This window comes from Arvicanthis niloticus, chromosome 26 (genome assembly GCF_011762505.2).
Source record: "Arvicanthis niloticus isolate mArvNil1 chromosome 26, mArvNil1.pat.X, whole genome shotgun sequence".
Taxonomy (NCBI): Eukaryota; Metazoa; Chordata; class Mammalia; order Rodentia; family Muridae; genus Arvicanthis; species Arvicanthis niloticus.
Window position 1 is genome coordinate 35,617,416 of NC_133434.1, and position 20,887 is coordinate 35,638,302.

Here is a 20,887-nt window from a genome sequence, read left to right on the forward strand (position 1 = left end):
CCTCCCCGCGCGCGCGCACAGCCGCGCAACCCCGCTCCCCGCGCTGCCACCCGCGGCCCCTCCCGCTCTCAACAGGCGCGGGGCGCCAGGGTCCCCGGAACGGAGCCGGGTGCCCGGAACCGAAGCCCCCAAGGCCGGGGACTGGCCTGAAGGAGATGCGGAAGCCTAGAGCTCATGGCGCAGCGGCGGGCACGGCCCGGGTCACAGGCGGGAGTGGCAAGGCCAGCGCTGGGCGGGAGCGCCTGACAGCTGCAAGCCGGGGCGCCACACCCACCACCCCTCGCTGTCCCTCGCGCCCTCCCCAGTGCGCCCGCCCGAGGGCCACGCGCCGCGCCCGCCGCCTCTCCGCAGCCCCAGGGCCTGTGCGCCCCAGGTAAGCGGCCGCCCACCTGCGGCCCGCGGCTCGCACCTGCGGCCCGGGGCGAGCCAGGGAGGCTGTGTGGGCCGAAGGGATGGGGGCGACCAGAAAGTCCCCCCACCCCGGAGAACCAAGCGCCGAGGGTCCAAAGCTAGCCATTGCCACCGAGGGCCCCCGGAGCCGGGCCGAGTGATGGAGTTGAGGGTTACTCAAAAGAAAGGGGAGTAGGGAGGGTCACACCGCGCTCCCGCTGCAGGGACAGTGGAACTAAGAGTTTGCCCTGGAGACCCAGACTGGCCTTCAAGACGGATGGAGTACTGAGCGCTGGGGAGCGCAACCGGGAAGGGGCAGGCGCAGCTCCCCACCGCCCCTGACTGTGGGTGCAGGCTGGAGTGCGTTATTGCACCCTCCTGCTTTCTTCACTGGGCAAGGGACTCCTGGGGACCTGGGTTTGTGCCCCAACCCCCGTATCTCTTGTCATCTCTAACAGGTCTAAGGCAGACGCCAAGTCATAATTGGAGGATGCGTGGGGTCAACTACTTGGTCGACGTCGTTGTTCTGTAGTGGCGAGGGGTCCAGTTATTTTGGACGTCATGGACACCACCCCTTGGTACTCTCTCTAAGTTGAAAGCATGTTCCCTCTCTCTCCGCTCTCTCCCTCTCCTCCCCCCACCCCCCATTTCTTTCCTCCGTCAGGTCTCTTTTCACCTTAATCCCTGAGTTTCTAGTAGCACACCCCTCGCCTGTTTTCGGGCGCCCCCTTGAACATTTCCACCTCCTCTTCCTGCCCCCGTGGCATTAAGTGTCCTTAATGGACACGTTAATTAAACTGTAATTAATCATACTGTCCAAACCAAGTTTGAACAATTACCCTAATCAAACAGAAGTTAATAATGGCAGGGATAGCCTGGGGCGCGGTGGGCCGCCCGGGCAGGGGGCGCAGCGGCCACAGCGGCTACTGGCGACGGCAGCAGAGGCGAGTGCAGCCTGTCCTTGGAACTAGAGTGGCTCCATAAATCTTCCGCGGGTAGCGGCTCGGGGTCGCCCCCGTCCCCCGCCCTCTTGTTTTCCTTCAGGCTCTGGGTTATGGGCCCTCTTTCCTCCTGTGTTTCAGCTCCTGTGGGTTAACTTCCTCTTCTCCTCCTACACCCTACCCCACCCCCAGGCCCCCCACTCCTTTCCTGTTCTTTCCTCTATGGTTTGAGAAGACCCCACGGAAGGACCCTGGAATTAGAAGGATCGGGCCTTTCCCTCGGAGAAAGGAGGTACCAGGTTTAGGCAGGTTCCCAACCTGTTCCCTGAAGCCCTGGAAACCACGCCCAAGCAAGTTTTAAGGCTCCTTTTTTTCTAGAAGGGGGTGTCTTGCCTCTCCCCTCTCAGTCTACCTCTGTCTCTCGCTCTCTCCCGCCTCGTCTCTCACTCTCTTCAGCCTGGAGCCTCCTCAGGCCCTTTTCCGGCTCTTTCATTCCCGCATCTCTCCCAGGTTGCTACCCCTGTCCCACTCCAACCTGCACTCTGATCCTCTCGACTTCTTTTTTGAGGAAAACAGCCCGTTTTCCATCCCAGTACAAGAGGCTATCCCAGCACGACACTTCCCCCCCCCACCACCACCGCCACCTCATCTCCCCTCCCTCGGCCCAGGCTCCCCCACCCAATAATTACAATCCCACTCGGTAATTATTCCTAGATTCCTAATGATTTTTTTTTAAAAAAGCAACCTCAGAATTCGGTGTGGTGGTGACAACGATCGAGTAGCCCGGTGCCCCCAGGGTGGTGGGAGTCGGGAGAGGAGGAAAAGTCTCCCCTCTTGAAGGGGCCTCCCTGTTTTGCCTCTATTGTACTTCCAGGACTAATAACGCCTCCAGGACCGGCCTCTAGTCAGTCCTGGCAGCCTGGAGGCAGAGTCCCTGGGGACCTCTCATACAAAAGGTCCTACACCCTATTATCCCCTCCCCCTCCGTCTTTCCCCCCCTCTCCCCCACTGCACCAGCGGACAGCCAATGTCGCCTCTGCTCCCTGTTCAGCACCAAGCTAGGGACAGCTCCCAGCCTGGTCCCAGTCTTGGTCCTGGCAGTTGCAGCTAAACTCTATGGAAGGCCCTTGGAGAGGCTGCCTGGGGCCGGTGTCTGGGTGACACTTGTCTAGGTCTCCGAATTCGGGCTGAGTTCCACAGGAGCCACGTTTTAGGATCTGCTAGCCTGTTGTTACTGCAGCCACAATTCGAGCCCATATTCCCCCATTTCTCAGGAAGGAAAGAGTTAGGCACTGAAAGCCCACAGACCCAGGTTCCCTCAGTCAGGAAGATGCACAGGCTGAGCTAGATAGATCATGTCTGGCTCTCTGCAGAGAGGGTCTGGCTGGATGAGGGGACCGGAAGGAAGGTGTAGCTTCAACCTGGGTGTAGAGGAAAGATGCCTAATGAGACCAGGTCTGTCTCCTTCAAGTTCAGCAGGCCGATGGGTGGGCAGAGCTGCGACTGGAACCCAGGTTCAGATGTGGTATATGACACCCCTTTTTCTCAGTGGTGGCTCTGGGTCCTGCAGCCCTGCCCAGAGAGTAGGGGGTAGAAGCTGGTGTGTCCTTGTTTTCTCTCTCTCTCTCTCTCTCTCTCTCTCTCTCTCTCTCTCTCTCTCTCTCTCTCCAGTCCTCATTATTAGGGTTTTGTCTTTTTAATACGCTCCTGGTTGGTTTCTCTGCAGCCCCAAGTCAGTCCTGCGCTGCCCCCTATTTCCCAGCGTCGGGTCCACACGGCCCGGGCCTCTAGCGCCCATTCGGATTCTGGCTTGGGCCGGGCTGGGCTGACGCCTCCTTCTCAAGCACATATCTTTTACCAGTTGAATTAACGGCAGTTTTCGTCAGTTAATTAGGTTTAATTTACATAATTAGTACAGTATAAAGAGGATTGGGGATAATCATGGGGTACGTAGCGCTTTCTGTGTAAACACGTATTCTGAATTAAAAATCAGATGTAATTAAGGCGCGCAGGCCCTGTTTAGGCAGGGTTTTAATTGTAATGAATTTCTAATTAACACTCAATGATTGCCAAATGCAAAGGGCTGTAGAATTTTCTTGTAGTTTTGCTAATTTATTGTTTACTTAATATCTGGATATTAGTCCAATGGCCAGATAGAGTCCAGACTAGCTTCAACAGTCTTGGCCCTGAGAGGGAAGGCAGCTGGGCGGGGCCTACTGGGCCCCTACCAGAGAGAAGAATCTGGGCAGAGGAGGAAGCCACAGAGGTGGTCAGTGGCCCACCTCATTCTTGGTGTCATTGAGATCATCTCTTCTCAGGCTCCAGGTCCTCACCTCCTCAGGACAACCTTCTGTGAGTAGCTTTCCTGTGGAGCTCTGAGCTAGGGGGGGTGGGGGTGGGGGTGGGGAAGGTCGTCAGCTTACAAGTAGTAGTGTGCTTAAGCTTGGGGAGGTAGGGGCAGCACCAGGAGGTTTGGGGTTCTGAGGTTCCCTTTGCACTTAGAGATGCAACTTACACGCTGCAGCCTCCTTTGCCCCAGCAGACAGCAAGCTGTGAGGCTTGGTGTTTGGGAAGAACTGGGGGGAGCAGCCTGCTGGCCTGAGCTTTCCCCAAGGGGCTCTCCCTTTTCTCAGGACTCTGGGTTGGGTTCCAGCCCATAGTCCAGCTGGCGACCTGGGAGAGTTCCCATCCGGCCTCCTCCAATTATCTATCCTCTGACAGTCCGAGCTGGGAGACTCTTTGTACTTGTTCACTCCACATAAGGAAACACACCAGGAAAAGTTAGTAGGGTCCAGAGGCTCCTGCCCAGAAAGCAGGCAGCTTCAGCTTCTCCCTCCCCAGGATTGTCTTTCATCGTGCTTCTCACTGGCAGGTTCTCCCTGAAACCTGACTGCTGCTGCTAGCTGTTCTATTTTCATCTTTGGTTCACAAGTAGGGTAATGTTTCTTGGTCACTTATCTGTGTTTTCTGTCTCTCACACAGGGAGTGCATCATTCCCTTATAACCAGGTCTTATGGAACAGGGCCTGGAACATAGTAGGTACTCAACATGTTTGTTGAATGAAGGAATGAACAATATTTGATGGTGAGGGCTTAGGTATAATGGCCAATGTGGCACTGCAGTTCTGTCCTCCCAGGTTCTGTTTAGGAGTCTTGGGATTCCCATCTTCCACAGGGACTCAGACAAGGTCTCTGGAGCATGGCTTGCAGAACTTCTGGTGGTTGCAGAGGTTATACTTCCCTGGGGGCAGCTCCATTTAATTCTCCAGAGGAAGCTGCTGGAAGAACAGACTTTGGAGCCAGCAAGACCTAATCTGGGCTGAGAGTGGTAGCTGATACCTTCAATCCCAGCACCTGGGAGGTTGAGGCAAGAGGGGAAATCTGGATGACCTAGTAAATTCTAAGCCATTCCTTCAAAACCAAGAGGCCTGGTCTACTGCTGTCTGTGGTGATTTGAATGAGAACAGCCCCCATAGGCTCATAGTAGAATGTCCGAATCCCAATTGTTAGAACTGTCTGGGAAGGATTAGGAGGCATGGACTTGGAAGAGGTGTGTCACTGAAGGTGGGCCTTCAGGTTTCAAAAAGTCCACACCAGGCCAGTCTCCCTCTCTTTCCGTCTCCTGCTTGTGATTCAGATGTCAGCTTTCATGGTGGTCATGGGCCCATCCTCTGAAACTGTAAGCAAGCCCCCGGTTCATGCTTCCCTCCATAAACCGCCTTGGCTATGGTGCGAGGCACTGTTCAACTCTGTATCTGTAGAGTACCGATACGGAGCCTTGCAGGGGTGTCATAAGTGTCACAAGAACTAGGTAAATCCTTGGGTGTGTGACACACAGCCAGGCATGGGGCCTGCAGGGAGGTGCCTAGATGCAAAATTTAGGAAGTACCGCCTACATTTCATTGTCCTTTCCTAGCCCCCACCCCATAGAAGCATAGCTCAAAGTGGTTTGTTGGCACATCTGAGTCCTCCCTTCCCTGAGGCTCACTTTGGGAGGGCTGCCTGAATACTGGAGTCCAGTCTCCCTCTCTGGAAGACATCAAGGGACTCTGTGCCCAGGTTTTGGGATGCTGGGCAGACCATCAGATGCCACACGTGTTGGAGGAAGGCCTGACCATTGGCTTGGCTTGGCATGGGCTCACTGACCTCAGGGAAGCAAAGTCAATATTCCCATCCATGTCTGATCGAACGATCCATGTCTGATGGATCCATGTGTCTGATCGAACACCGACAGTTCACCAAGGTCCCACATATTCACAGGGCTGTGCAACCGTCACCACCATTCATGTTAGGATATTTCCATCACCCCAATGAGAAGTCTCATACCTTTGGCTGTCACTCTTCAGTCCTGGACAATCTCCGGTCTTCTTCTTGTCTGTAGATGTGTCTACATATTGATGACATTGCAGGCCTTTTTGCATCTATTTATTTATATTGCATTTCATGTAGATGGAATCAGACAGTATGGGGCCCTTCCATGACTAGCTTTTGCTTAACATGGTGGTTTCAAACTTATCCACAGTATAATATATATCAGAATTCCATTCCTTTATATTCTTGTTTTACTCTGTCTGTCTATCTATCTATCTATCTATCTATCTATCTATCTATCTATCTATCTATTTATCTCCATCCATCCATCCAACATCTATTTATCTATCAATCTATCTATCAATCTATCTATCCATCTGTCTATCTATCAATCAATCAATCTATCTATCCATCTATCTATCAATCTATCCATCTATCCATCCATCCATCCATCCATCCATCCGTCCGTCCGTCCATCCGTCTGTCTGTCTGTCTGTCTGTCTGTCTGTCTAGGTCCACATATGGAAGTCTGAGGACAATTTGTCAGATGGTTTTCTCTTTCCATCATGAGAGTCAGAACTGAAGTCAGACCATGAGATCTGCTGGCAAGCACGCTTACTCGCTGAGATAACTCATTGGTTTTCCATTTCTTTTTATTATCAAACAATATTCCACTGCATGGATACCACATTTTGTTTACTTTAGTAGCTATTGGATTTTTTGTTTGTTTGTTTTTTTATGGGCACTAGTGTGTGAGTTTGTGTGTAGCTCATGTTTTATTTCTCTTGAGCATATATCCAGGTGTGGAATTGCTGGGTCTTGTAACTCTATGGTTTGTCTTTTAAGAAACTTTTAAAAAAAGGTCTCTCTATTTTTAGACAGGGTCTGTTCAGTCAGGAGAATGATCTATGATAGCCTTACTTTTGGTTTTGAATTGGCGAGTTTATTAAGTATGCAGTAAGCAAAAGGACAAACAGTAGCTAGCTGATACATAGCAAAGCAGCATCCAACTGGACACAGCAAAGCTGGACACCTCAGCGTCCTATAGAAATGACCTGGGGAGATCTGCCGAAATCATCACGTGAGTGCTCCTGACCGAGGCATTGCTAGGCAGAGCAGAAGAGCAGAGCCATCTCTCCATGGAGGCGCTTCTGCCTTCTTGATGACATTGCAGGCCTTTTTGCATCTATTTATTTAGAGGGTGTGTGTGTGTGTGTGTGTGTGTGTGTGTGTGTCTGTGTCTGTGTCTGTCTGTCTGTCTGTCTGTCTTTGTGTGTGTTTGTGTCTGTGTGTGTGCTTGTGTCTGTGTTTGTATGTCTCTCTCTCTCTCTCTCTCTCTCTCTCTCTGTGTGTGTGTGTGAGAGAGAGAGAGAGAGAGAGAGAGAGAGAGAGAGAGAGTATTATACTGTGCTGTGTTGGTCAGAGGACAACTTCTTGGGGTTACATCTCTCTTCCACCTTCTGGGTTCTGGAGAATTGAACCTGAGTCGTCAGGTTAGACAGCAGGCACTGTTACCTGCTGAGCTCTGTCACCTTCCCTGGCTGTTTCAGTGTGATGAGCACAGGTCCTCTGTCAGTTGTGGCAGTCACTTCTCACTATAAGAGTTGGCTTTCCTACACTCTTTGTTCCTTTTCTGACTTTTCCCTTTTGGTACTAGAGACCCACCAGGCTTTCTCTACTGACATCCCTTGAAATACGAGCATTTTACATTTTGCTGATATTTATTTATTTATTTGGTTTTTCGAGACAGGGTTTCTCTGTGTAGTCCTGGCTGTCCTGGAACTCACTCTGTAGACCAGGCTAGCCTCGAACTCAGAAATCCGCCTGCCTCTGCCTCCCGAGTGCTGGGATTAAAGGCGTGTGCCACCACCGCCCGGCCATATTTATTATTTTTATTTTTACTTTCAACATCATATATAAGGAGGCTTTACGGGCTGGAGAGATGGCTCAGCAGCGAAGGCATCTTATGGTTCTTGCAGAGGATCTGAGTTCAGATCCCAGAACTCACATGGCGACTCACAACCATTTGTAACTCCAGCTCACTGGGGATCCAAAACCTGCTCTGGCCTTTGAGGGCACCTGCACTCACACGTACATACCTACAAACAGAAACACACACACACACACACACACACACACACACACACACACTTAAAAATAAAATAAATCTTAGAAAAGACCTTGCCACAGCATTTACTCCTCCTCTCTCTCTCTCTTTCTCTCTCTCTCTCTCTCTCTCTCTCTCTCTCTCTCTCTCTCTCTCTCTCTTATTTTTTTGAGCCAGAGTCTCTCTACATAGCCCTGACTGTTCTGGAACTCTCTTTGTAAGTCAGGCTGGCCTCAAACTCACAAAGATCTCCCTGCCTCAGCCTCTCAGTGCTGGGATCACAGGTGAGCACCACCACACCCAGCCACTCACCTCCTTTCTGATAAGAGGTTTCCAGGCTCAGCTCCGTTTTCCAGGTTTAGCTCTTGTGTGTGATGTGTGTGTGTGTGCGGGGGGGGGGGGTCCAGATTCATTTTTCTACATGTGGATAGACGATTATTCTCTCGGTTGTCATGGTACCCTGCTGGCTTTTTTGGTCTGGAAAAAAAAAAAAAAAAAAAAAAAAAAAGACTTTCCCTTCCTAAGAGAAGACAGACCAGGCTTGCTGGGATTTCTGGTGAGCAACTGGGCAGCCCTAGCTGGGCATGGGCTTCAGATATGAGGTGACTGAGGTGCTCAGTCCCCTTGGCTAGAATAAAGGTCATCAGTGGTGTTGCCACATCTTACAGTGTCCCCTCTCTTCGGGCCTCTGCTTTTGTCCTCCTTAGTCACATGAATGTAGGATGGCAACAGAGGCCCACGCTGCAGACAGACAGAGGCCCATGCTGCAGACAGACAGAGGCCCATGCTGCAGACAGCACAGGGGAGGAGAGCAGGTTCTCGGTGGGAGGGGAAGAGTAAAGCGAAGCCCAGATAACCTCAGCTCCTGAGCATCTGCTGGGGAAGCCTGATCTGGGGCAGCTTCCCCTCTCCTAAGGAAGAAAAGAAATATTGGGGGGGGGGGCTGTCCTATGGATGAGTTGTGTGTCTGTGTGTGTGCCCAGGGTCACCTGGCAGGGGGAAGGTGTGGAAATTAGCTCTCTAGAATTCTGTTTACACATGTCATAGTGTGTGACAGGGATGGTTTGACAATGACATCACCAACCTCCAAAGATTATCATGACTTCATGTTACCAACAGGGAAACTGAGACCCAGAGAGGTTAGGCACTCTGTCTAGGACCACACAGGGAATCAATGGAAAAGCAAGATGGAAACCAAGGCTGTAGGGCTCAAGTCCATTCCCTTCAGAGCTGGGCTCCATCACTCCCAACAAGGAAAACCCAAATTGAACCTGCCAGTCCTCTGCCCTATAAACCCGTAAAGGGGGCAGCGCACAGCTCAGCTGGTAGAATGCTCACCTAGGAGGACTGAAGACCTGGGTTCCCTGCCCAGTACTACACATGCTTGAAGCTGGGTGTGGTGGCTGACACCTAGAATTCCAGGAGGTAGAGGCAGTAGCTCCAGGCGTTCAAGTTCAGCTCCAGGAAATCCGAGGTCACCGGCCTACACGGGACCCTTCCTCAAACTATTTTTGTTTAAAAAAAATCAAATAATTTTATTATAAAATGCTACCTGTTCAGCTTGTTACTGTTGAGACCTACAGACTAGCAGCCAGGGAGCAGAACTGCCACACCAGTGTTCCCAGTGCCTTTGGGAAGGCCGCAGGGGAGGGGCAGGAGTGGTCACCCACCCTGGCTATGGTGTCCATCCGCATCTAACCTCAGTTTCTCCAGCTTGTGACTCTTCCCAGAGTGTGCTAAGCACAGAACATCATGGTTAGCGGGGAGAAGAGGGCAGGGCTCCTCTACCTACAGGGGGGATAGTCCAAGCCAGTGGCTGAGGCCTCTCCAGAGGAACTGCACCACAGCAGGGATTGGAAGAGGAAGGCAGGGAAGTTGTCGCAAGCTGAGGGAACTCAAGGCAGCAAAGGCTTGCCACAGTCAGGGAATATAGCATCAGTCTTGTGGTACAAACAAGGAGGTGGAGGTATCCTGTGCCAGGCCCTTTCAGGGGAGCCAGGACCAAATCAGACCAGGTGAAGGTAGTTTGTCATTGCTCCGCCCACTCTGCAAGACCGATGGGACCTGTCCTTTCTCAGAACTTTGTGTGTTGGTGATGCTTGGTGTACATATGTCTATGCAGGCGACATGTTGTTCTGTGTGTATGTAGAGACCAGAGGTCATTGGATGTCCTTATTCCCTGGAGGTAGGTTTCTCATTGAACCCAGGATTTGCCATTTTCTAGCCTGCCGGATTTGCAGACCAGCAAGTTGTAAGGATCGTGTGTCTGTCCTTATCTCTGCAGTGCTGGGTGACAGCCACACTGGGCTTTTGTATGGGTGCCGGGATCCTGGCTCAGGTCCTCATGCTCTAGCATCTGCTCCTCTGCTCTGAGCATCTTCCTAACCCCTTTCTCAGAACGTTCTCACCTGCCACCCGCCTCTCTTTTCCATGTGTGAGCCATTGCTCTCCCTGTCCCCCAAATCCCCCAAAGTCAGGGAACAGAGAGAAAGAATGGATTCCTAGGAGGGTCCGGCAGCATGGGGAGCCTGGCTGCCTTTAACTAAGTCTGCGGGTAGGAGAGACTTTTTATCCCCTGAAAGTTAATGCAAGCTGTTAGGAAGATAAATAAATGACAGAGCTGCCAATGGACTGTTGGGCTCAAAGCAGGGACATTTGTCTCACTTTAGAAGAAGGACCTGGAGGGCTCAGCCCCATCGACTCGCTCATTGTGCTGTTATCTGCCAGAGAGGTGGTGACACTGCAGCAATTAAGACAAACTTTAGTCTGTAAGTTCCCGCTTGCAATCTCGGGGCTTCAAAACAAGACAAATGATCCCGCCAAGGGAGGAAACAAAGTCTTTTCCAGACTGTGTCCAAAGTCACAGGGAATATTTGTGGTTGTTCAGCAGAAAATTTGTCATTACGAGGCTCGGCTCTGCTGGTTTCCCTGCCCCACGTTATCAGTGCTATCAATGCCCTCTGGTTTGTGGTAGCCCAGGTTATCTGTGGGACCTCACTTGGCCTCCTCAAATGGCCTCATCCCCTGCCTGTCCCCACCTTTTCCTGCCAGCCCGCTAGTTTGCAAGCTTCTCTAGTGTAGCAAAGTTATAATATCTGTCAAGGCAGAGGCTCATAAAGCCAGTGTCACTGCAACCCAGTGTTGCCATGGAGGCCCACTGGCCTTGTCCCTAACCCACACTTTAGTAGCCAGGCCCCACCCACAAGGACCAGACTTAGAGCCTGCATCCTAAGATGGTGGCTGTTTCTACCTGCCAGGTCTCTGTGCAGCCTCCTTCCTCTCAGGATGCCTTCCCTACCATCATAGCTTTCATCTTTTGCCACAGGACCTAGCCCTGACCCTGGCTCCTGTCACCCTCTGGCAGGTTTCCCCTCCCCACCTTTGGATGGAATTTTCTAGCTGCATGAAATGAAAACCTCCGATCCCCTCAATGTGAACTTGGTCCAGGACACGTCTCAGGGGTTCACTTGACTCCAAGAATGAAATCAGGACTGTGTAAGCTTCTGTGAGGTCACAGTGCTCCTGTTCCCTGGCTGGGATCTTGTGACAGGGTCTATGTTGTCCCTCTCCACAGCCTTACTTCAACTGGTACGATAGGGGCTGCACTGAAGCAGAGGGTCCTGGACTTTGGGCTCCATAAAACCATGAACTGCATGCATGTGTGTGGATGGTGCATGCGGGTGTGTGTGCATGTAGATGGATACATGTAGGTATGTGCATATATGTATGGATGTGCAGGTATGTGTGTGTGTGGGTATGGGTGCATGCAGGTATGTGCACATATGTATGGATGTGCAGGTATGTGTGTGTGTGTGTGTGTGGGTATGGGTGCATGCAGGTATGTGCACATATGTATGGATGTGCAGGTATGTGTGTGTGAAGGGGTATGGGTGTATACAGGTTATCTTTACATGTGGATGGGTGTGTGCAGGCATGTGTACATATGTATGGATGTGCAGGTATGTGTCCATGTGGATGGGTGTGTGCAGGCATGTGTCCATGTGGATGGGTGTGTGCAGGCATGTGTCCATGTGGATGGGCGTGTGCAGGTATGTGTACATATGTATGGATGTGCAGGTATGTGTCCATGTGGATGGGTGTGTGCAGGTATGTGTACATATGTATGGATGTGCAGGCATGTGTACATGTGGATGGGTGTGTGTAGGTAGGTGCTTGCTATTCTGGGCTGGAGATGCTCTCAGGGGACCATGGTTCAGGCCACAAGAAGTTGTCCAGGAGGCCTGAGAGGACTGCCAAGACTCAAAAGCCCAGTCACGTCACAGCATGAGGACACTGAGGTCCAGGGTGGCTATCTCCAGCTGGTCTCCAGGTCTGGCTCAGAGGCTCTTACCAAAACAACTTCACAGCGCCATGGAAGGCACTCTGTACAGCATTCTTAGTGTGGTGGCCAAAGGGTAGATCCAAGGCTCCACTCCTAAGAGCACACTGTTTTTGCATTTCAGAGTTTGAGGGCCTTTGTGCTGGAGTAAGGGGTGCATGTGCTGGAGCTTGGTTTGGAACTCAGGCTAGGAGAAGGGCTCTCAGTGTCAAACAGTGATTTTCTACTTGTTGGGTGACCTTGGGCAAGGCTTTCTGCCTCCATGATTCTGCTTCTCCATCTGTGAAATGGGCAGAATAACAGCATCTATCTCAGGGGTTGTGGAGGCAATTAAGCAAGTTGACAGTAAGTAAGCAAACAACTTGGTTTAGGAGACAACTCTCTTCCCCCCTCCTTCTGAGTTGGAGGACTGCTTATTTTTCAAGAGTGTTTACATGCCTGGTATGCCCAAGGCCCTGGGTTTGATTCCCAGCACTATAGAAAAATGGGTGTGGTGCTCCATCCTTGTAATTCTCAACAGTCTGGATGGATTCCCAGTGTGGAGGCAGGTGTGTCAGAAGTTCAAAGTCATCTTTGGTTACCAATAACACCCCCTCCACCTCTGCTGAACTGGGACTGGGGGGACAAACAGCTGCTGATGTATCTTCAAAGAACAAGGGTGTGCCTTAAGTCTGGTTGGTAGCTAGTTCTGGTTTTGGGGTGGTCAGGATCAGGGTGCCCTTGTTACAAAGCCCCCTTCGTCTGGAAAGCCTACCTCACGAACTGCTCACAGGTCTTGCTCCGAGCACTGGTCTAGGATGCATGGTCTTTATGGCTTGGGTCTCACACATTCTCTGACTGCATCAGGCCCTGGGGGACCTTGAGGAGATAGACTGCCACAGGCCGGCACACTGTCACAAAACCATACAGCCTCTCCCTGGAAGGACAATGCAGCCTCATACAGAGGTCCCTTCCATGGGGCACTGGACAGAGCACCAGTCCTGAATGATGGTTTCACCATGGTGGCTGTTTGGCCAACAAATGTTTACATGAGCCTCCTCAGCCACGCTTTTTCTTGTTTGTGAAAATCGGGGGGGGGGGAGCCCCCAGCTGGAGATGCTTCCATTCTAATGGAAGGTGGGGGTTTGTCACAGTCACAAATGAGACAGAGGGAGCTGGAACAGGCTAAGGGAACCTGGGTCCTTGGAGCACGTGCACGTGGAGGACAGATGTTGACGGCTGTGTCATCCTTGATTCCTCTTCACTTTATTTACCAAGGCAGGATCTCTTCCTGCATCATCCTGGGAACAAGAGCGGGAGGCTGCTTGTTTCAGTGGTGTGGGTGGTAGGGTCTTCTCAGAAGCCATTTTGAGTGAAGTTCTGCAAGGTGGAATGGGTCATGTAGACAATGGTGAGAGAGAGAGGGTGTTAGGTATGCCAACAGAGGCCAGCAGGAGTTGGCATCATACTGCTATGATCCACTGGGCTACAGGAGAGCCCAAGTGGATTTCCAGTCCCAGTTCGTCTGACAGCTCGTCACAGGTGCACCCCCATATGGTGAATTTGAGGTTCAGGATGCTTCCACCATTCTTCAACTTCCCACCTCCTTTATCAGGAGGATAGAGATGGGTAGGATCTTGAGCTGAAGTTTCTTGGCCATTGTTGAGGAGGAGACCTAATCACATGGCTCCCATTCAACCAGGGGCTTCTGGGAGATGTAGTCTCTGGATAGGCAGCAGCCTATTGGTGGATCTGTGGCTTGTCCCTCCTCCCATCCTCCCTTGTGCTTGTGGATGACCTGTGGTGGGCATACACGTATGCTTGTTCACATGTATGTGGGCAAATATGTATGTAGGTGTACATGCATGTGTGTGCACATGCATTTAGAGGTGAGAGGTTGGCGTTAGGTGTCTTTTCTGGTAAGACTTCTCTTTATCCTCTCCAAGGCAGGATCTCTTGATCCTGGAGTCCACCAATTAGGCAAGTCTAGCTTGCTCAGGGGACCTTGTCTCCTGAGGCCTGGGAGTATGGGCTGTCACAACCTGCCTTTCTTTTATATTCTGGCCTTCATGCTTAGGAGGCAAGTGCTACTTACTCACTGAGGCACCTTTCCATCCAGTCCCCTCCTGCTGTTTTATTGGCTCCCCCCCTCCCCCGCCCCCCCCAGATAAAGCTTCAAGTAGCCCAGGCTGATTTTTAAAAGGATGACCTTGAATTCCTGATCCTCCCGCCTCTGTCTTTTGAATTCCATAGGCACCTCCTGCCCTTTGGCTTGTTCTGTGTGGCTTGGGAAGCTCTGAACACCAGGATCAGCTCTGCCTGGCATTCTAACGAAACTCCCTAGCTGTATGTGCAGGGCTGCCTTCAGTGGAGGCAGGATTGGGAGCCTGCAGGGACACTGCTGTAGTGCCTGGGTAGGAGATTCTCGGAGTATGTGAATGGGCCTGGTCTCCATTCCCAGTACTACCAAAGTAGAGGAAAAGCCCTGAGACATGGAGGGGAAAGGAAAGGAGGAGGGAGGAGAGAGATGAGCCAAGGTCCCCCAGCAGCCTTCCTTGGGCACTGGGAAGGACTGTCACTGAAATGACACAGTGTGGACACGGCCTGGTTGGTGGTGGAGGCTGGCATGCTGAGGTGTCTTTTCCACCAGGCAGAAACTGGACTCTTAGTGCTCCCTCCATCCTCGGCAAAAGAGGGAGGGCCACACTTCCTCCAGGTGGCTGCAGAATTACCTCAGGTGGTCATGAGTGGCCCAAGTCAAGAGAGGAGTGGTGGGCAGAGTCACAGGCAGTGAGAGTGGCTTGTGGCTGGTGTGTGGGGGAGGGTTTTGTAGGCTTCTGAATGTTATTCTTGTAGTCAGCTTCCTCCTTGGTCAACCGAGGCCACAGCCAAGGTTAGTGTTGTTTTGATGCTGGGCCTGTAGCCAGCTCCATTTCAGGAGAGGACTATACCATGTCCTAAGGTTTGGGGTCTGGACCTGGCCTCAGTACACCTTGCTCTGGAGTTTGGTATGGGTGCCTCTGAGCCCTGGTTTCTCAGGACACCTGAGCTGTGGCATGGGCCTTAGCACTGTGCTACAGGAGATGACAGGATCTTGCCGGAGTCCCTGCTTAGTGGGGACATGCACCACAGACTTGTTGAAACAAACACAATCCAAAGCAATAATACTTTTATTCCATCAGTGCTGATAGGGCCTGACCCTTTACAATGAACAGTAGGGAAAGGTGAGGGGGCGGGGCCGGAGGAGGGTCCATATGTTTATAACCTCATCACCCCCACCCTGCACCATCTCCACCTGCCATAGTCAGTGCCCCCTTCCCCTGCCAGGACTGAGGGGTTCAGCAGAGGCCGGCCCTCTTGAGGGCTCCCAGGTAGGGTAGGAGGTGAGAGCAGGAAGATTTGGGCCCAGTACAGCTCTTTCCAATCAGGCAGCAGACAGAGGGGTCACGGCTTGTTGTGTCCTGAGGACTGGTCCTGGGTAGTCAATGTCCTGCTGAGGTCTCATGGGGGGCCTGCTGGCTCCGCCTCTCTTCTAGTGCTCGGCACACCCACATGGACACCGCAGTGGAGTTTCCGTCATTGAACTGCACGATGAATGGGTGACCCTGTGGGGAAAAGCAGTCGGTGTGACAGCGGTCCTCAGGCCAGGGGTCTGGTGCCCAGGGTGGAGCTCAGTTGGAAGAGCAGCTCCCTAGACTATGCAGAGCCCTGGGATTTGACCCCCAGCACCATATAAGCCAGGTATGCTGGAGTATGGCTGTCATCCCAGAACCTAAGAGGCAGAGGTAGGGGGATCAGAAACTCAAGATCATACATAGCTAGCCTAAGCTACTTAAGATCTGTTATGAACAGACAGACAGACACAGACAGGCAGACAGACAGACAGATGCCGGGTGGTAGTGGAGAATGTCTTTAATCTGCGAGGCAGAGGCAATCAGATCTCTGTGAGTTCAAGGACAGACAGGGCAGCCAGGGATACACACAAGAGAAACCCTGCTTTATAAAAACAAAAACCAAACCAAACCAACAAACAGATACAACCCAACAAAACAAACAAACAAACAAACAAACAAAACCCCAACAACAACAGACAGACAGACAAAACAACAGCTAGGCAGCTCAGTTTGTATTCCAAGATGTGTTCTAGCCTGGACCTGATTCCTTCTTCTCAGTAACTCTGTACAGTAAGAAGGCAGGCTGGGTCTTGGATGCTTCAGCAGGTGACAGTGCTGGAGGGCCTGCGTTTGATATCTGCACACACGTGCTGTTAGTAGAGAACTGACTCTGGAAAGTTGTCCTCTGATCTACACACACACACACACACACACACACACACACACACACACACACACACTCTACATACAAATAAACTTGCTCTAAAAGAAAGGCAGGCTCAGCCCCATTTCCCAGCCTAGGTAGCTGAGGCTCTCAGCTCAGTTTCAAGCTGCAGCTACTGGGCTAAGGACTGGCCCCTGTGTGGCCAGGTTTCAGGCTCAGTTGCTGCCCAGAGAGCAAAGGATCATCTTGTCAGAGGTGTCAATCCCTGTTGGTTCCCTCCGTTGTCTCCTGCTCCCCTGTAAGTGAGTCACAGTCTGAAAATGAAGGACACACAGACAAGGGCTCCAGGAGGAGGAGGCAGCTGTCAAGAGGAGGGCTGAGGGCTGAGGGCTGAGGGCTGGACTTGAGAGGGGCCAGTTTTGTTTCCACGTGATCATCTCCAGTTCTAACCTACTTAAGCCCACAGCCAGGCCAGGTTATATCTATCCAGCAGCTACCCTCTGTTCTGAAGCACTAAGATCAACACTCCCAATCTCAGGGTGTCTGGGGGCTTCCAGGGAAGGCCGGAAGCAATCAAGGACAAGCCCTGGGCTGTCAGCGCCATGGCAGAGAGCGAGACTGGAAGCATGATTCCATTCACCAAGTAGCATCCTTGACCAAAGACTTTCAGCAGAAACTTCGGAGCCTCTATGAAAATCAGGCTCTGGGGAGTCACAGAAACTGAGCGAGGGGGTGGGGAGCAGAGGACCCCTGACGTCCACCCCAGCTCCTGCTTCTCTTCCTCTCTGTCCACCTTCTTTCCTGTCCCCCACTCCTGTTTTTCTGAGCCTTTCTCAGCCTCTAGCAGCTGGCTCCCAGGGCTTTGAGCTACTTTCCCAGTATGGCTGTGATTTGTGGCTTTGGAATGTGTTCTAAACGTCCCAGTACCCAGCAATAACCTCATCACATGTCCCATGGCTAAGAGGGATGTGGATCTACTGGGTCCTGACCCCAGCACTTACCAGGCTCTGTGAGGACCAGGTGGAGCCTGGGCTGTGGGAAGGGAGGACCACTACCCAGGTTCCCCAGCCTGGCTGATCATGGTAAGAAAACTTTTTCTGGCCGGGCGGTGGTGGCACACGCCTTTAATCCCAGCACTTGGGAGGCAGAGGCAGGCGGATTTCTGAGTTCGAGGCCATCCTGGTCTACAGAGTGAGTTCCAGGACAGCCAGGGCTACACAGAGAAACCCTGTCTCGAAAAACCAAAAAAAAAAAAAAAAAAACCAAACCTTTTTCTGGAGCTTGTGCCCAGTTGCGGGCCCAGGGCTATGCCTAAAGCCAGCTGGGTACCTCCTGCTCCTCATGGCAATCTGTGGGGGTCCCAGACATGAGTGCAGGACCCCAACAAAGGGCTAGCGAAGCCAGGCTGCGGGGGGCCTCTGGGTGGCACAGGCCTGGGTGGGAGTTGAGGCACAGGCTCTCCATTTTGGCTTCCATATGTTCTCCTGCTTGTACTTGCCCAGCCTCTGCTTTCACATGGCTGCCTAGATAGAAAATCCTCTTCATGAATTCCTGCACATGTTTTTTTCCAGACTTGGGAGAGGTGACCTTGTGCCCTTCTGAAGAACAAAGACATAAGCTGTGCTCAGGAGGATGGGCCCCTCCCCCAAAGCCCAGAGTAACACAGTGTCACTTTCACAGAATGCTGGGTGACTTTGGGGCCATATGCTCCATCACGGTTATCATCTGTCTGAGAACAGGCAGAGTGGAACTGAGGAGGGGAGTGGAGGCATCCTTCCTCAGTCCAGGAAGGGCTGATGGCTGCGCAGTGGGCAGCACTGCCTGGTGCCCTGGGATAGCTGGGAAGTAGAAGGATCACCAGGTTGCTGGCCTCCTGAGTCTGAGGAGGCACCTGCCCTTTCCTGGCCTTGCCTGGGGGCTGACTCCATCTCTGTGTACCACTGCTTGGAACTTAGATCGCCACACAAGAAAGAGACTCTGACAAGAGGTTTTTGTCCCCATTCTCTGCTGCCTGCTTTCAGCAGATAAGGGGGTGAACTGCAGGAGACATGGACAGAACATGCCAGCAGCCCCTGTCTGCAGAGCTTGGCAGAAGCCGGGCAGCTTCTTGCTGGCTTCCTCATCAGGCAGTGAGAACTCTCATTTCCTCTTCTCTCACAGGGCAGAATCAACAACCGAACCGGCAGGGGCTTCAGTCTTCCACAACACACACTCGCCACAGAAGATAAAGATGTAGTGAAGGCAAAAGATTGGGCTAGAAGGCGTAGGCTGCGTCCAAAGTGGGCCGGTGGAGTGAGCAAGATGAGCTAACAACCAGAGAACCAGCATCGTCTTCTAGACACCCTCCAAAGAGGAAGATGAGGAAGAGAGGGAGGAGGGGCAGGAGGAAGAAGAAGAGTAGGAAGAGGAGGAGGAAGGTATTGGTGACAACTGCTATGTCAGGAGGAAGCTATGTCATCCCCTGCATTCCCACCCCAGCCTGCTCCTGGTCTTTGATGTCCCAGCACTCGTCAGACTCTGCTTCTTGCTCACACATCTACTGCTATAAGATGCTTTCCTGCAGGAGAGACGGCAGGTCCTGCTGAGCCTTCTTTAAAAGCACCGGGGCTCCAAGCCAGCCTACCATGATGGGAAACTCTACCTGAGACCCAGCAGCTGGTCTCCCAGGCCAGTGCTCAGCGACAACCTCCCTGTCTGCCATTAGTTGGGCTCTGAGTTTCTTGTCATATAAGAATTTGCCCTTTGGGGTGCCCACCTTTTTTTCTGTGTACAGTTGCTAAGGAACATTACATATTTGAATTGAACTTGTGCCTGGGCTGCAGGGCCTGGTATGATGTCTGACTCATGACAGGACTCCATGCAGTGTTTGAGGCATGGAAAGCAATACGTGTGTGTGTGCAACTTGTATGTCCATCCCTGCCCACCAAGCCCTCACTGTGTACAGACACTGGCTGTTCTGCGTCTGTGCACAGCCAACTTGAACTCTCTTATACCAAGGTTCAGAAACTCTGGACCAGGGCAAGGAGAGCGAGCAAGCGAGCGAGTAAGGGTGGTTTAAGAGCAGGACACTCTTTCTCCATGCTGCCTGCCTGTCTGCTGCTGCTCCCTGAGGTGGGTACGGTCAGTTCTGTCCATTTTGTTTAAAGAGGATTGTACATGCATAGGCACACTGACTCAGTGTGGGTAAAGGCCCACTCGCATCCTCCTCACTGGTACCCAATGGTTACTTCCTCAGCAGCTCCTCTGTGTACAGACGTCATTCCCATCTTATAGATGAGGATGCAAGACACACAGATGGAGGCACCTGTCCAAGGCCACAGAGCCGAACCTTTCTTTCCACTGTCTCCAGCGCCCAACTCTGGGATCATACAACTTCCTCTATGGTCTGGGATGGGGTGGAAGGCATGGCACCTGCCAGCAGGAAAGGCTGGCTTTAAAGCAGGAGGGACAGATGTCATCTGCCTGCAGATATCAGCCTCTCTGCATCTGGAGTAACTGGGCCCAGAGCTGGAGGCCAGGGCAGAAGCTGGCCAACAGCAGCGCGGCCCCCAGCACTCTCTCTATGGAGCCTGTCCGCTCTGTCCTTTCCAGAGCACCTTCTTGTTGCCCTTCCTGTGGCACACGCTGCTACAGGTGTCCTTGTCACAAAGTACCCCAACAAAGCTGGCTGGCCACACCCCGAAGCCTATGTTCAGGTTGGGGTGAATCCAGGCCTCTCCCACAGGGTGAACCCTGTCCCACCAGCCACTAGGTGGAAGAGGACAACTAAGCTCCTGTGTTCACAGGCGAGGCTGGCCTAGGCCTCTTATCCTTACCCCACATTAGCAGAATTCAAGAAGGCCCCACCCCAGAAGCCTGCTGGGTGGGGCCGCCCAGCGCCCAGGCAGGCGCCTGCAAAGGGCGGGAGCTGTGAGGTCTGTGGGGGTTATAGGCATCTTCCCGAGGGATCCCACCTCCCCTCAGGGCTGTGAGGATCTACATGGACTCTGGCCTGTGAGCCTCAGGAAGTGAGGCAGTCCATTAAGTTCTGTTAAGGGATATTTTAATCTGCATTTTAAAAACTCAACTAATAAAAACAACATGTGCTCAGCTACATTCAATTCACAGGACCACAATGAACACCTTGTGTTATGATGCTTTTCTGCAGGTCTTAGGGGCAAAGCCGGTGAACCTGTTCAGTCTGTTGTACCTGCTACTGACTTCAGACATGTGAGTGGGCTGTGTGGTGCACTGTCAATCTGGGAACACACAGGGCTGTGGTGTCCTCCTCTGACTGTACCTGAGTATACAACTCTGGGAGCACAGCACCAGAGCCTAGACACATGGCCGGCCAGCTGACACAGTGGGGGTGGGGACTGTCTGGACGCGTCTCTAAAGCTCTGTGTAGCACATCTGTACTCTGTGTTCACCACAGGCACTTTATGTAAACACTTGGTGCACACCGTCAGTGGCTAGGTCTTGAAATAAAACTTTAAACAGTTTAAAGTTAATTTAATTATGTGCATATGCGTATGTCTGTGTGTGGGTATGTATACATCATGTG

General features: G+C 52.2%; 1 protein-coding gene and 1 long non-coding RNA gene across 6 annotated transcripts in view; one reads left to right on the forward strand and one right to left on the reverse strand.

Annotated features, from left to right (window-relative positions):
• The first annotated feature begins 33 nt into the window (after window positions 1-33).
• LOC143439393 (uncharacterized) lies at window positions 34-20,839 on the forward strand. Its single transcript, XR_013107655.1, has 3 exons — window positions 34-373; window positions 849-968; window positions 17,916-20,839. It is a non-coding gene; the product is annotated as an uncharacterized LOC143439393 (long non-coding RNA).
• Window positions 15,219-20,887, reverse strand: part of Map2k5 (mitogen-activated protein kinase kinase 5) — a 213,233-nt gene continuing 207,564 nt past the window's right edge. For all 5 annotated transcript variants that reach the window (XM_076925729.1, XM_076925728.1, XM_076925727.1 and 2 more), the window contains one exon: window positions 15,219-15,671. In XM_076925729.1, coding sequence (XP_076781844.1) covers window positions 15,549-15,671 — 123 coding nt within the window. In that variant the 3' untranslated portion in view covers window positions 15,219-15,548. The remainder of the gene's footprint in view (window positions 15,672-20,887) is intronic.